General features: G+C 36.3%; 1 protein-coding gene across 1 annotated transcript in view; it reads left to right on the forward strand.

Moving 5' to 3' along the window:
* The first annotated feature begins 1,512 nt into the window (after window positions 1-1,512).
* The window catches only part of LOC121368814 (leucine-rich repeat-containing protein 74A-like), a 66,725-nt gene continuing 51,672 nt past the window's right edge, over window positions 1,513-16,565 (forward strand). Inside the window, exons 1-2 of the mRNA XM_041493559.1 lie at window positions 1,513-2,100; window positions 13,327-13,404. Of these exons, the coding sequence (XP_041349493.1) occupies window positions 1,513-2,100; window positions 13,327-13,404 (666 nt within the window). The remainder of the gene's footprint in view (window positions 2,101-13,326; window positions 13,405-16,565) is intronic.

Consider the following 16,565-nt stretch of genomic DNA (forward strand, 5'->3'; position numbering starts at 1 on the left):
CTCTCCCCGAGGGGGTTGCAAAATATATATATATATATCCTGGGAAGGGGGACCCACTGTTATTTGTGCCACAGGCCCCGCGGATCCTTAAACCGGCTCTGAGTGACCTATCAAAATATTTACTTTTTTAATAAAAGAAAGTACACTGTATACTTAAATTGCTTATAAACCTTACAGTGAATAAATTCAATTTAAGTAGTGTTTATGAGAAACCTTTTGGTGTCTAATTTAGAAACGATAACGTCGCGATAAGGCGCTTTCAACTGTTGAGACGAAGTCGCGTTTTAAATTGATTTAAATAGACCCAGGCTACGAATTTTAAAACACATTTAACAGGCGCGGGGGGGGGGGGGTGTCAAGGCGAAAATAAAATTCATATCCCAATTTATTACATTCCTGTGAAAGCAGCTCAGCTAGCCAGTAGAAAACACCTCAGAATAGCCCTAGAAGGGGTCAATTTTTCAAAAGTTTCGGGTGGAGGGCCCCCCAGACCCCCCACTACGGGCTTCGCGCCTGCGGCGCTCGCGGTGTCGGGCTTCGCCTGACACCACGACCCTACCCCCCCCTGCAAAATTCCCTGCGCACGCCCGTTTAATGACCCTTTATAATGGAATATGATACACGAGTTGCAAAAACGTATTTAATTTTGTCCTAATGATAAAGTTAGTAAAACATAAAAACTTCCAACAAAAACCACAACCAAACAAACAAAGCTAACATACGAAACAAAACAAACATATCAATGCTATGTGCTGTTTATTATGTCGTCAAGTATCCACAAATTATAATGATGAATTTTATCCAATGAGCATTTAATTTTTCGGAAAATCCGTGACGTCAATGTTTACAATGGTTACACACGTGTTTGAACAAGTCTTACGTAACATATCACTGCGTTTTGTACAAGCAGATAGTTATTTAACTCTCTCGGAGTTTATTATGAGAAGCAAAATAAGTCAATATAAGCTCTCTATGACACTCAAACATTCAGCATTCTTGACAAGGCATAGGCCAGTGACATTTTGACTGTGACTCCTTAGCAACTTCCAAACCCTTTCAAAATCGGTATTGATTTCTATTAAGCAGACCAGTATGTGGTATTCAGAATACACAATGGAGGACACGGCTTTTCATATGACACACCTTTTCAGGTTACCTGTAGATGCGTGTTATCAGGCCCTCGGCCCTAGATATATTTATCTAGTTTGGATATAAGGTTGATATATGTTTATGAGAAGTGCCAAAGCACTGGGTTAATTATAGCAGGGAGAACCGACATCTTGGTAATGTGAATGGATTTTTGATTTTTTACGTCAGTAGGCTGAGTAGTGTATCGAGTTAACGCACACTATATCTTTGATGTCCAGTAAAAATCATTATGGACATGTCAAGGCCTAAATGTTGTGTTTTGATATGGATTAGTTACAAGTGATTTATGTCTGGTTATAGATGTGTGTAATTTGGAAATAATTATTGTTATCTTCTCGGTGGAAATTCATTGGCAACCAAATCATGGAAGTGATGGCATCTAGATTGAGAAAATGTGGGCATAATGCTGAGTTAAAGCCAAGTCATGTAACGAATGACGAAACACGAGAACTCAAAGTTGTTGAAGAGGAGGGAGAAACTAAACAAGAAGGAGAAACCAGTAAGAAATCTGTACAACAACCAAACCGTAATAGAAATATTTTTAAAAAGCGGCCAAATGAAATAACTGAAGAAAACCGACCTAAATCCAGCAACCCGCGAATAAATTACGAAGAATCCGTGCCAGAAGCTGATGATAACCCAGCCCAGGAAAATGATGATATACCTCATCAATCGGTCGAAGATGATGTACATATAAGTGACTCTACCCATGATGACAGAGACGTACATGTACTTGAACGGTCACACGACAGTACTGCAGATGTTGGTGAACACCATCTGATTCCCGTTATAGAGCGGCCCGGATCTCGAGACGACGGGGTACGTCCCCAGTCGAGGAAGTCTCAGGGGCAGACAGAAAGCATCAGTTCCAAGCTGAGTAGCTCATCAGCTTTGAGACTAGACAGCCGCCCCAGCACTGCAGGGAGGATCCACAGTGCTGGCAGCAGAAAGGTGAGACATTTGGTTCAGACCTATACTATAAGCAGGGCACGGAATTAAGAATTTCATACCTATGCAGGGCTTCTAAAAACAATTTTTAAATCCCACTAGCCATGGGATCAGTGATTAAAAAATGTACTAGCCACAATTAAAAATTCACAAGCCCTACTTTACTTTAAGTTAATACAATTTTACTAAATAATAGTAATAATCAGATATGACACCTAGAGGGAGATGGAGCTTAAAAACACTAACATTGGGGATTAGGGTGGGGTCAGGATATTCATATTTACAAAATAGACTTAACTGCAACATTTCACAAATTGTTTTTCACTAAACATTGAATATCACTAGCTAAGGGAGTGGGGCTATCATAATCTAGAAGCCATGTTATGGCAATTTTGAAATGTTTTTACCATGAGCAATTTTAAACCAGTAACAATATAAAAAGCAAAAATTATCCATTCAGTCGACAAAATACTGCCATCAGTAAAGTCCCTGACCTATGACAATTCATATTACAACAACTGCAATTGCGGCATTAAAGGGACACACCCTAGTTTTAAACACTAAAGCATATTTCTCACTATTAGAGCCGTTTATGATCACTGAAATCAAATATTACTTATATTTTATTGTTTAGATTATTCATTTCCGTACAACCGAAGTGTTTCTGGTCATCCTGGTGTTTCTAACACCATAAAATACATTTTTAATATTTAAAAAAACGCACACGTGTGTGTCTGAGAAGTAACGATTATGGAGTTGCGTTTTAGTCTATTTTGAAGGGTACTTCAACATCACAGACTATTGTTTCACTCTGTTATATCCAAATTTGTTACAGGTTTGTAAATTAACCAAACTGAGTGTTAATTTTTATGGGTTGAAACTAGGGTCTAGGTGAGAAATATGCCTTCGTGTTTAAAAACTAGGGTCTGTCCCTTTAAGATTGCGCCCTGATAAGCAAGGTTGCAGACCGTACTAATCCACATGCAGGGATTTAGAAGGAAGGAACTCTTTTTAACGTGCCCATATCCTTGCGGTTCAGGCCCGCCCGCCGTGGATTCACGTGCTGACATAGCCAGCTCACGACTCCACGGCCAGAAGGGGTGGGGAAGGGGGAGGTAGTTGGTTGCTGGGGAGAATTACTAAATTTCTAGGTAAGACCTAATTCCAAATTAAAATAAGAAAAAAGGGGAGTGGGAATAATTATAAATTAATGCACCACTAGATGCATATCTAATTTACTATTGCACCTATTCCAAAATCACTTTTAATAAATGTTATGGCCTCCTAACAGGCAAAACTATCGGCCGAAACCGCTTACGCCCTACCGCACCCAAATAAGCATCCTAACACGGCATCTCCACCCCCCCATCCTGCCTACCCCCAAGTTATCCATACAGCTAACCGGGCGTTAGGATGTGAAATGATGGGAAGGAAGGGTGGGAATGATTGGGAGGGAATGAAATGATTGTGAATAGCCCGCCAATCGCCTCCGGTCCGAAGTTGGTGGAAACGTATCTCCCTGCTGGATATTGTAGATGGTCCAAGTGTTAGTCCATAGTGTTAAAGGGACACACCCTAGTTACAGCTAGTTGTTAACCATTACGGCGTTGTTTTTCGCTATTAAACCCATTTTTTCACAAATAAAATTGCACTTTACTTACCGTTTATTATTTAGAATATACATTTCCATTCACCTGAAGTGTTTTTTGGTAATCCTGGTTTTTGTAATACCACAAAATTCATTTTTCGTATTTCATAAAATCGCACGCACTTCTGAGAAAAAAACGTTGAGCAGACAAGGTCTAATCTATTTTTAGAGGGGATATTTCCATTTCAATGTCACAGACGTTGGTATATCACGTGACCGTTATCATTTTGGATCGGTTTGTTTTCTCGTGCACGGTTTAGCAACATCCGATTTGTTGTTGTTCATTTGTGAGATTTTTCTTCACAGTTCGTGAACATTTTCAGTAATAATAAAGTTCAGACAAGTAAGTGTCTCAATACAAAACGTTACAAACCCTTAAAACCAATAATTTTGCTAAGTCTTACGATATCTGGAGAGGGGATACAACCAGGACAGAACAGTTGGAACATGTCCAGAAGAGGTGAAAGAAACGCACCCCAAGTCTGTGAAATTTGTCGTGACGTAGGCATTGTTGTGCTTCGAGCGACATCTACCGGTGACATCAGAATACTAACTTTCAAAATTATTTCAAGCAATTGGGACATGGGGATTCTCATGGTATTTATCGATATAAAACCTGCTTTTTCACTCCATTTGATAAAAACGTGATCTAAGTGTGTTACAGGTTTGTAGATTAACCAAATTATAATTTATTTTCGCTGGATGGAACTAGGGTGTGTGGCTTTAATCCCGAGGTGTCCATCAAGCTCCTCAAGCATTCGTGAGCATTACACCCGAGGGGGTGCGCCACCTACACGGATGACAAATGTCATTTTTATATAAACCATGAAGTCGTCCAGGTGACCACTAATCATTAAGTGGACGGCGACATGTATCAGTCCGTCTATTTTCTTTAATTATAATTAATAGGGACTGATTAAATTAATGCCAGTTTAAAACCTGCTGATATAAAAGAAAAGTGTACATGTAATATTAAAACAATTGTTAAAATACTAAGAGGAAAATAGGATTTAGATTGCATCAAAACAGAGCCAGTAAAGGGTGTGTCTAAAATAAATATGCCTAAAATAAGCAATCCCAAACATACCGGTAAGTACAACAATGCTAACCTCAAGACATTTCACCACAAAATCAATGGAATGTTAAGCTGTAATTAGAATTAAATCACTTGAAATGCATTTCTGAATATGTACAACTCTTTACCAACTATTTATTATGGTTCTGCACTAAAATGACCCTGGTGTGCTCAGAACAGACAAAAAACCTGTTGTGTTTAAATTAGTGTTCACAATCTAAATAACCTGACTTGCTAAACAGGGAACATTTTATTCAGTATCACGTCTCAATGTGCTACTCAAGTTTCAAAGATAATTACACCATTTTAAAATGTTAAATCCTAGTTGATAACCAATTTGAAATTGATTAGCATATTGCTAATTAAAATTTTGTTAACACCAGACCTTGACATGAAACAAACTGAGTGAAGTGATTAATAATTGCTCCTCTAACTTAGATTATGAAGAGCCAATTAATATTGTTACCAGTGGCGGATCCAGAAAATTAATTTAAGGGGGCCCCAATGACATGATGCGGAATGCCAAGGGAACTTTGGGGGAGGTTTGGAGGGGGATTAAAATTGATATATAATAAAATTATATCTGTCGCAAAATTTAGGTGGGCCCTCTAGATCTAGCTCTGGTTACCATATAAATTCACATGCAAAAAGAAGATAAATATTACTCTCATTGAACTAGTCTAAGGGGGGTGATGCATGAGAAGTGAAAGTGATATGCCTGAAACAAAATGTTCCGTGAAAGTTTGGTGGATAAGTTAAGAAATATAACCTCAAGTCTGATGGGTGACCCCCATTTTTTACTATTCAAATAATGAATTTATTTTCTGTTCAATCAACTGCTAAAAGCAGAGGTTTCATTTTTAAAAACCCCCAAAGGATATCTTAACATGATAGTATACTATATTGTAATGTATGCTGACAGACTAGTGTGGCAGATTAGTTACTGTTCATTGGTAGATCAATGTGATATTTTTCAGCCCTCCCCCCCCAAAAAAAAACAACAACACCCCCACCCCCAAACAACAACAACAAAAAACCCCCAAACAAACCCAACAAAAACAAAAACAAAAAAACAAAAAACCCACAAACTCCACCCCCCCTAACCCCCCCCCCCCCCCCAACAACAACACACAACAACAACAAATAACAACAAAAAAAAATACCTAAACAAACAAACAAACAAAAAACCCAATAATTTGTGAGTGTCGCTGGCTGCCCACACATGCCCAAGAGGTTTGGGGGTTTTTTTTGGTTTGTTTTTTTGGGTTTTTTTTTTTTAATTTTATTTCTTGTTTTACTATAGTATTTGAAGTTATGACCAATATCATTTCAAGAACTAAGAACATTGTAGAAAATTGCAGAAAATAGCATTTCCCCTCAAATATCACATTTCAAAATCATTTATCGACATGGAATATTGCTGAGAGCTTTCTAATGGTGAAATTCTTGCCTTGTAGAATATATTCCACTTTGTTTTAAGATATATATATATATATATATATATATATATATATATATATATATATATATATATATATATATATATATTATTAAAAACCTCTGCCTCACTACATTTGTTTTTTATTGGAGGGTGGGGTGGGGATGGTGTCCAGTTATTTATTTCTTTTTTATGTGGCCTAAAGTTATATTTTCCCCAAAAAATAACAATGTTATCTTCTCTAACTGTAAAATAGTTTACTACAGTGTTCTTTTTTTAATAATGTTACATTGTTTTCACATGTGACATTATTCATAAATTACACAATAATAACTGTTATCATATACATGTACTCTATGTTGTTGCAAATCTTTCACTGCATTATTCATTCATTCATTCATTATTTAGGCCAACAGGAATGATATGTGGGGTGGCGGGCACACTCTCTTGTGTGGTGTGCCACAGTCTCTAGTGGGATTTGTATCTTTATTTTTATAGAGTGGCACATACCCATACATTTTTGCCCTCAAGTAGGGCAACACAGCCGTCACCCCACTCCCATTCCTATGGGCCTGTTATTATTTTAAAAAATTAATTCTCTAATTTGAGGAATTTAAACTGATGTGGGTTATAATAAAGTTGCCTGAGTGTGCGAACTGCCAGAGCTTTGTATGAGTGTCAAGGGGAAAGCTCCCCCGGAAAATTTGGTATCTCTAAAAAAAACCCCAAAAACCCCCACATATTCCTGGCATCTGGAACTTAAAACTTGATATTTTAAAACAATGATTTTTGACTATTTTGTAGATGGTATTTTTGTTATTAAAGTTTTTTAAAATTATTATTATTATTATTTTGTTAAGATAATGAAAATCTAGCACACAACAGGAGTTAAGGGTATTGACCTGAAGTATATGTTAACTATTTTCTGCAGTTGTTATTATGACCTTAGTAACAAAAAAGGTACGTGTACCTCAGAACTATGATCAGTTCTCATAATGAACATATTTATGTAAAATGAAACACATTACTTTCTTAAAAATTATATCATCACAAATCACCACCAACACATGCATCCCCTGTTAAACGACGGCGGGTTTCCTCTCTCAATATCTGTGTGGTCCGTAACCATATGTCTGATACCATATAACCGTAAATAAAATGTGTTAAGTGCGTTGTTAAATAAAACATTTCCTTCCTTCCTCAATGTTTTCAGCAAAAGGTATTGCATCCCATTTAATTTTTATAACTGATGTGTCATATCATCCAAATGGCATCTACATATTGGCCATAAAACAATTTGAAATACTTGAAATAATCGGCATAATAAAGCAACGTCTATACCAAAATGACAGAAGAATATTGTTTGACATATAATTATGGAAGCCAGTGTCGATTTGAATCTCTATATAAAGATCAAGACATGAACAGGATTACTTTCTGTTGTTATATCAATGGAAGGTGAACTGCTGTCATTGTCATGTAATTATCAAATGCTACAAGGTCATTAATATAGCAGAAAGTACAATTAAACATTTTTAGATTCCTTTGTTTTTATTTTGCCAGATTAGTTAGAAATTCTGAATCATGTACACTGCAGCTGTGGTAAGGGGAGTGCTAAATGACGAAAATAAGCAAATATTGCTTTATGGGGGAGTTGAAAAAGTTACAATCAACTATTTGTGCAATATTTAAAAAAAGAAAGACAGAAAAGAAGAAAAAGGTGGATCACAGCTTTTGCGGGAGGTTTCAGATGACCTCCCCTACCCCCCTTATACGGGCCTGAGACTACATCTACATGTACATCCAAGAGAGGCAGATCCAAGAGAGGTGTCCAGGGAGACCTATCTCCAGTAAACAAAATTGAAGTGACCCTTTTTTATTACTATTTGTCAAATTTTCATTGAAGTACATGTAGCCTATTGACCAATTCAGGGGATTGGTCCATGTACCCTTTTAATTTGGTCCTCTCCCTAAAATATTACCTGGGTCCACCCTCGATGTATGTTTCTATATTCATATACTGAACACGGGGTTGTCACGTGACCATGGAAATAATCTACCTTTTTCTTCCATCTCAGTAGTAATCTAGGTTACTTCTATTTAGAATCCTTGTTAGACTTGGGATTGTGAATAGATATGTAAACTTGCCTGTGGGAATATGCCTTTAAGATTTGGAAGCATGGAATTTACGATTGGTCTGTCGTCTTGTGTAAACCTGAATTACATTTTCAAATTGTAGGGTGTAGCCTTGATATAGACATTTTGCCTGTTTGCCAATCCCCAACCAGCATTATAATTGAGAATAAATATTGTTTAAACCAACACAGTGCATATGCTTGACAGGACTTGAATCTCTTGAATGTTTTTGTAGTCTCTTGTAGCTCCTCACCTTGATACAAATACTCACTTCAGACTGAGTACTCTTAAATAGTCTGAACCGAGGAGGATAATATTTTAAAACAACATCCAACAGTTCTTTGTAATTATACTAATATTTATCTCAAAAGTGAAAAGGTTGTTATCCATGTTTACTGAAACTGATATAAAATTGAATTTTGTTCTAGGCCTAAGAAAATGTGGACTTGAACCTTAATATGAGGAAACAGTCTAATGGAAGAAGGATGAAGGAAATGTTTTATTTAACGACACACTCAACACATTTTATTTATGGTTATATGGCGTCAGACATATGGTTAAGGGCCACACAGATATTGAGAGAGGAAACCCGCTGTTGCCGCTTCATGGGCTACTCTTTTTGATTAGCAGCAAGAGATCTTTTATATGCACCATCCCACAGACAGGACACCACATACCACGGCCTTTGATATACCAGTCGTGGTGCACTGGCTGGAGTGAGCAATAGCCCAATGGGCCCACCGATGGGGATTGATCCCAGACCGACCGTGCATCAAGCAAACGCTTTACCACTGGCCTACATCGCGCCCTGAGTCTAATGGTGTCAACACTTTGTGGCTGCCAGATTTATGTAGTCTATGATAGCTATAGTTTTACACTTTACTGAGTTGAGATGTATTTGTTACAACCTTTGAAACACAATCTAACATTGTTATATTAGAGTAGCATGGAACGAACCATTGTAAATAATACTCAGGTGATATTACAGGTAGACTTGTGATACTTGTATACTTGTGATACTCGTAACCTGTTTCAGACTGTCAAATGATTTATGCCAGATCATCCAAAGGTGTGGAAATAGGCTCTTATATGCCTGCTCAAGATTTTGCTCACTTGTTCTCCTTGCTTTGGGGTGGGAGGTAGCCCAGTGGTAAATTGCTCGCTCGATGCGTGGTCGGTCTGGGATCGATCCCCGTCGGTGGGCCCATTGGGCTATTTCTCGTTCTAGCCAGTGCACCACGACTGGTATATCAAAGGCTGTGGTATGTACTACCCTGTCTGTGGGATGGTGCATATAAAAGAACCCTTCCTGCTAATTGAAAAGAGTAGCCCATGAAGTGGCGACAGTGGATTTCCTCTCTCCATATCTGTGTGGTCCTTAACCATATGTCTGATGCCATGTAACCATAAATAAAATGTGTTGAGTGCGTCGTTAAATAAAACAAGTCTTTCTTTCTTTCTTCTCCTTACTTAAAATGCAGTGGGATACAGAATGAATTATTTTTTATGAATTCTTTTTGGTGGATCTATTGATTTTCTCTACACGTGCTTTAAAACTGGTTTATCTTTTAATAAATGAGCTGGGGTACCAGGAACACTTTTTCTCTTTTTTTTTCTTTGTATTAAAGAACACTGTTAAAATCAAGAGATATTATAAAAGCTTCATGTGTATCATGATTTTTAAATACAAATATTTCTGTCATTATGAACTGTCTACCATGGAAGAGCTATCAAACCCTGCATTTCCACTTCTTCATGCATACATCCTATTCCCCTCCCCACCTCAGTGGAGTCATTCAACTGATTAGGTCTTTTTTCGTAACCAGTGCACCACAACTGTTCAGTAAAGTTTTTTTTGTTTAAGGACACCACTGGAGCACATTGATTAATTAATCATAATTGGATGTCAAACTTTTGGTGATTCTAACTCGTAGTCATCAGAGGAAACACTTTAAATTTTTCCTAATGAAGCAAGGGTTCTTTTATATGCACTTTCCCACAGACAGGAAAGCACATACCATGGCTTTTGTCCAGTTGTGGTGCACTGGTTGGAACGAGAGAAAAACCTATCATCTGAATGGATCCACTGAGGTGGTTCAATCTACAACTGTTCAAAGGTTGTGGTATGTGCTTACTTGTCTGTGGGAAAGTGCATATAAAAGATCCCTTGCTGCTAATGGAAAAATGTAGTGGGTTTCCTCTGATGACTATGTGTCAGAATTACCAAATGTAATGGATACAATGTTTTTCTTGAACTCAGGGACACAATTCAGATTGAGACTAAGAATAGCAATGTGTGAAATTTAACATACTTACTGTACCATTAGCTGAATTCATGTAACATGATCCATTCATCGGACCTGTTTTACTCACCAACAAGGACAGTAATCTAAAAATGTAGTAATAAATAAAATGTTCACTTGGGGAATAACAAATGATAGTTCATTAATCTGTTTAATCTGTGAAATATATTCAACTTGCTCCAAAGACCGTCTCTATGAACTGAGGTTTTAGCAATTTGGTAAATTTATTTCGTAAATATATACGGTAGTGAAATTCAGTTACAACAAATTTAAGGGACATTCAGTTGGTAAGGTGGCATTAAAGGGACAGACCCTAGTTTCAACGCGTGAAAATTAACACTAAGTTAATTAATCTACAAACCTGTAACACATTTGGATAAAGTTACAATTGAATGAAACATGAGTCTGTAACTTTGAAATGGTGAAATACCCTCTAAAAATAGAGTAAAACTTGACTGCATAACTGTTACTTCTCGGACGCACGTGCGTTTTTAAAAATACGAGAAATGCATTTTGTGATATTAAAAACACCAGGATTATCAAAAACGCTTCGAATGTATGGAAATTGATAATATAAACAATAAAATCTAAGTAAAGTATGATTTCAGTTATCAGAAATGGTTATAATAGTAAAAAATATGCCTTTTAGGGTATGTCCCTTTAAAATGTTTGGCAAGTTTATTATAATCTACATGTACATGTATATTCATATTGAGATTACTTCAAATTTGCTGAACAAAATTTAAACACTGTGTTAGTCTATCAAACAGCCACTTGTTTTAAAGGATAGAAGGAATGTTTATGTAACGACACACTCAACACATTTTATTTACAGTTATATGGCATCGGACATATGGTTATGGAACACATAGATATTGAAAGAGAAAACCCGCTGTCACCACTTCATGGGCTACTCTTTTCGATTAGCAGCAAGAGTTCCTTTATATGCACCATCCCACAGACAGGATAGTACATACTACGGCCTTTGTTACACCAGTTGTGAAGCACTGGCTGGAAAAAAAAATAGCCCAATGGGCTTATTTTAAAGAGATGAGTGTATTATTCTCCCAAATAGTCTAACATGGTATCACTTGACCTGTATTAGGCAGCCATCTGTCTTACCGTATATAGCCACATTTTGTTACTTTTTAAGTGGTTGATAAAAATGGTTGGTGTGGTAAATATATAGGCATCAGCTGATGGGATATACATTAGAGGCAGATCCAAGGAGGGGAGCAGGGAACCCATTCCCTCCCCCCTCCCCCCAAACCCCCCCCAAAAAAACCCACAAATAAAAATAAAATAAAAAATAACATTAAAGTGTCCCTTTTATTCTTTCTCTTTTAATTTGTTTCCATTTGGGATGCACTTTTGAAGAGTTGGACTATGTGTTCTTTTCCCATTAATTCCCCCCCCCCCCCCCACCACCAAAACAAAAAAAAAACCAACAAAAAAAACCTCCTGGATCCAACCCTGTATAACCCACTGTTTTTAAAAAACCCCATTCATTTCTGCTTTTGAGGACCTCCTCACCCCATAAAGTACATGCCACAACAATAAGCTCTGCTTGTGTGTCAGTTGTCACATTTATTTCACTATAACTAGGTGATATGTTTTTACTGAAGATGATTTATTAAAAAGCACTGAATGTAACAAAACAAAAGTGCAACATTATCACGGAATAAACATATCTATTTCTTCAGACTCCAATACATTTGTGTGCTGCCCTGCACCTAGAAGCCAGTGGCTGTAATTAATAGTGTATCAGATACTAATGTCATTCTTGATTGAAAGTGTTCGGGTTTTTAAAAATCATTTCCGCTTTTGAATGTCCTCCCCACCCCATAAAGTGTGCACTATAATTTTTAAAAGCCTGTCCACGTCCCTGTTAACACACTTGTGAGTTTAAAAAATATATATTTATTTCACTATAACTAGGTGACATGTTTTTACCGAAGATGATATATTAAACAGCACTGAATGTAAAAAGCTAAAAATACATTATCACAGAATAGGCATATCTATTTTTCAAGAATCTATTATACTTGTGTGCCGCCATGCACCTAAAAGCCACTGGCTGTGATTAATAGTCTTTCTGATACTGTCATTTTTGATTGAAATATTTCCAGGATCCACCCCTGTATATCACCACTGCTTTTGAAGGTCCTCCCGGGGACTTCCCCACCCCATATAGTGCACACTAGAATTAAAAATCCTGTCACTTGTGACTTTAAAAAATATACATATTTATTTCATGATAACTAGGTGATATGTTTTTACTGAAGATGATTTATTAAAAAGCACTGAATGTAACATGAAAAAATGCAACATTATCACGGAATAAACATATCTATTTTTACAGACTCTGTTACACTTGTGTGCCGTCTTGCACCTAGAAGCCAGTGGCTGTAATTAATAGTGTATCAGATACTAATGTCATTTTTGATTGAACGGCAGAATTGATCATCATATTCTCGTCTATGCATGACTTGCTATTGTTCCGGTGGAGGGGAAGTCTGTTGCTATGGAAAATAAGCAAACAGGAAGCAGTTTTAGTAAAACCACAGAAGCAGAATAATTCCATTCACACCAAGAATGGTGTTTAGTATTGAATTTTTTTTGTTCCAAGATATTACGCTGGGAGTCTATTGTTGCTTATTGGTTTAATGGCTTGGAGAACGTGGACATTACCTCTGGTGATCTTCAGGTAATGGCGGTGGTGAAAAAAAGAAATTGAAGGGGGAAAAAAAGTGGTTCGTTATGGTCAGTTGGATTTTTCATTAGTGTCGACATAACTTACATGAATGTGGCAATTGTAAAGTCACTATAGCATACATATGTATATGTGGTATCATTGTAAAGACACGTTTGGTATGTGAAATTGTAAAGCCACTTTGAATAGGATTGAGTTCTTCAATATAAAGCTGCTGATTTTAAAACTTGGGAATTTCAGTATATTAGTATTGTTAATTAAACCTCAATGCTTTTGAATCAGTGCTACAAAGGAGTTGCTTTCCAAACCTTGTGAACGTCAGTGTGCAATATCATTGTTTATTACCCCTCTGTTCGTGTAAATCATGGTATGTAACAGGTGATATTCAAGAACTTCAATATCCAATATTGTTCATTAACTCACTGTGTGAATCACTGCTTATTTTCACAAAATTAGTGAGCAACTGTGAAACCCTAGCAAGCTTCAGGCAGTCATCCGTAATGGCGTAATGACAGGGGATATGCGGTTTATGTACCACACTCGATAACTTGTGTTTGTCACTTTGTGAAAGCCATCAAGAGGCACTTCCAGTCTTTAACGCAAATACAGTTTAATTTGCCTTGCATGTATAATTTACAGCCAGCAGTGATAAGCAAGGAGAACCACTTTGTTTGTCGGACCACAGACGTGGTTAGGAGAGGTGTACCTGTGGTTGCCTTGACGTAATTAGCGCTGGAAATACAAGACAAAGCATGTGTCATGCATGTTAACAACAGTGTTTCTTCAGCACCTTTCTCACAAATGAATACTGCCCATTGGATTATGAATATATATTGTCATCAAGAGTTATTGGAGATGTTTTGTATATATTCATGAAAAGTTAAATTGGAGATGTTTTTATATATAAAACTGCACTTTGAAAGTTTGGATTATGATTATATATTGTCATGAATAGCTTCTGGAGATGTTTCATTTTTAAAACTGCATGGAAAGTTTGAAGTAAACTTTGAACAGAAGTACATGTGCATGATCATTTAAAATAGTTCATTGAAACATATCATTTATGAAACTGCATTTGGAACTGATGTTCACATACATTTTGTGGTAACAAATAACCAGTATCACCAATAGTCCATCACTGAGATTTGGGGTTTTTCTGAAAAATACAAATTATTGAAGAATACTGTGAAATACTGCCAATGCCTATTTGTGAATTTGGTTTAATACTAGATTTACTAGTGTTACAATGTTGGTATTTAATAACTGATTTCTGTTCCATTTGTTCGGCCAAGTTTCACCGGTGCTGAAAACTGGGTGACAGCAGGCCACCTTATAGTCAACAAAATTCAGTTCTTCAATTTGTGCCAAGAGTCAAAGTTTTCCATCTGTCCATCATTCATCCATCTGTTTTATAGAACCTGTGCTTACATTTGTTCAAGATGTTTGAAAAAAGAATGTCAGTCACATATTTATTTAATTGTTTAAACAGATTGAAAAGTTATTTCACTTGATGAAGTATTGCTTACATGGACCTATTTCATTGGAACATATGCTGTTCAAACTGAAAGCATCTTTACTCTGAATAAGGGAAGTTTGTTATCAATAATTATATAATTTGTTGGAAATGATACTTCATTGTGTGTCAAGTATCAGTACATTCTCTGTCACAAAATAACAGTGTTCAAACCCAGATTTCTGTTTCTCATACCATTTGGTTTCATGGACTCGTCAATTATGGAATTACTATAACAGAAGTTTACAAAGCTGATATGTGAAGTTGTGTTTAGAAGTACATGGCAGCCTATTGTCTAGAGTCTTCTAGGGTTATAATCAAGTGTAAACAGCCAAGTGTGCACAAACAAAAAACTTTTCTCCACAGCTAGTGCATATCCTGTTTGTCATACAAAGCCAAACAGTTACCTTAAGTGGTGACCAATACCATAGTGAAGTGTTTGTCAATCAAGCACAGTTTGGATGGAAGCACAGTTGGTAACATTATTGAATGCCATTTAGTGAACACACATGATGGATGTTCTGGGATCATTACAAACTGACCGTCTGGTTGTCATGAGAGACAGACTTCAGAAAGGGAAACCACCACCAAAGGTATGCGCCCACAGGGTTTTTATGGTGGAGTCTGAAAAATATTAGCAGTTTCACAAGTTTGGTCAGCAGATATGTAGCCAATTCAAGTCTCAGTTAGCCAAGCACTTGTTGGTAGATCTACATACTATGGCATGAAATTTTCAAATTAACTTTTTGACAAATTAATAATGAAATACATTCGCCAAATTTTAAATTTTACTCATATTTGGTGATTTGGCAAATAGCAACTTTACACTCTGCTTCGAATGTTCAAGTTTTAAGATGTAGTTCTCATGAAATGTGAATTAAATTTGAACATGGAAATATATTTTAATTAGTAAATTACCCAAAACCCTAATTTGAAATCAAATAAAAATACAGATTTTTCCAACCAAATTGATTAAACTGCTAATAATGTTTTACATCCAGCTTAAACCCAAAAATGTATTTATTCTATAACTTAACCATGATATCCATGTCATAAACCCATGTGATAATTTAGTGTATTAACCCAGCTAATAATGGTATGCAAATTTGCAAGGTCTTTAGGTAATGTGTTGCTGTGGATGCGTCATTAGCTTACAAGCCAACAATTAAGACCTGCATAGCTGATCGTAACGTTTTCAAAGATTTAGTTAAAATGTGTGATGTCAGATTAATTTGTGCTAATTGTGATGACATCATGATTATTACCAATGGCGGCAACTTTAATTATGTGATTTACTAAAAATTGAATTAAAATGTTCTTTTAGAAGTGTTATAATATAAATAGAATTTGCTACTCGTGTTTTTTCATATGTAAAATATCAACCTCATCTAGTTAATTGGTATTTGTACTGTCTCAGCAGAGCCTCAACAAATACCAATTGACATACATGTAGACTCAGTTGATATTTTCCATATTAAAAAACACTTGTGATGAATCCTCCATTTATCCATCTGTTTGTTTAGTAAATAGAATTTTAAACTCAGGATTGGTAAAACATTGTCTAGGACATCAACTGTGCATATACAGTACATTGACATAATTAAAAAAATTAAAAAATTAAATCATATTGGTTACCGGTACT

Source organism: Gigantopelta aegis, chromosome 3 (genome assembly GCF_016097555.1).
Source record: "Gigantopelta aegis isolate Gae_Host chromosome 3, Gae_host_genome, whole genome shotgun sequence".
In the NCBI taxonomy this organism is placed as follows: Eukaryota; Metazoa; Mollusca; class Gastropoda; order Neomphalida; family Peltospiridae; genus Gigantopelta; species Gigantopelta aegis.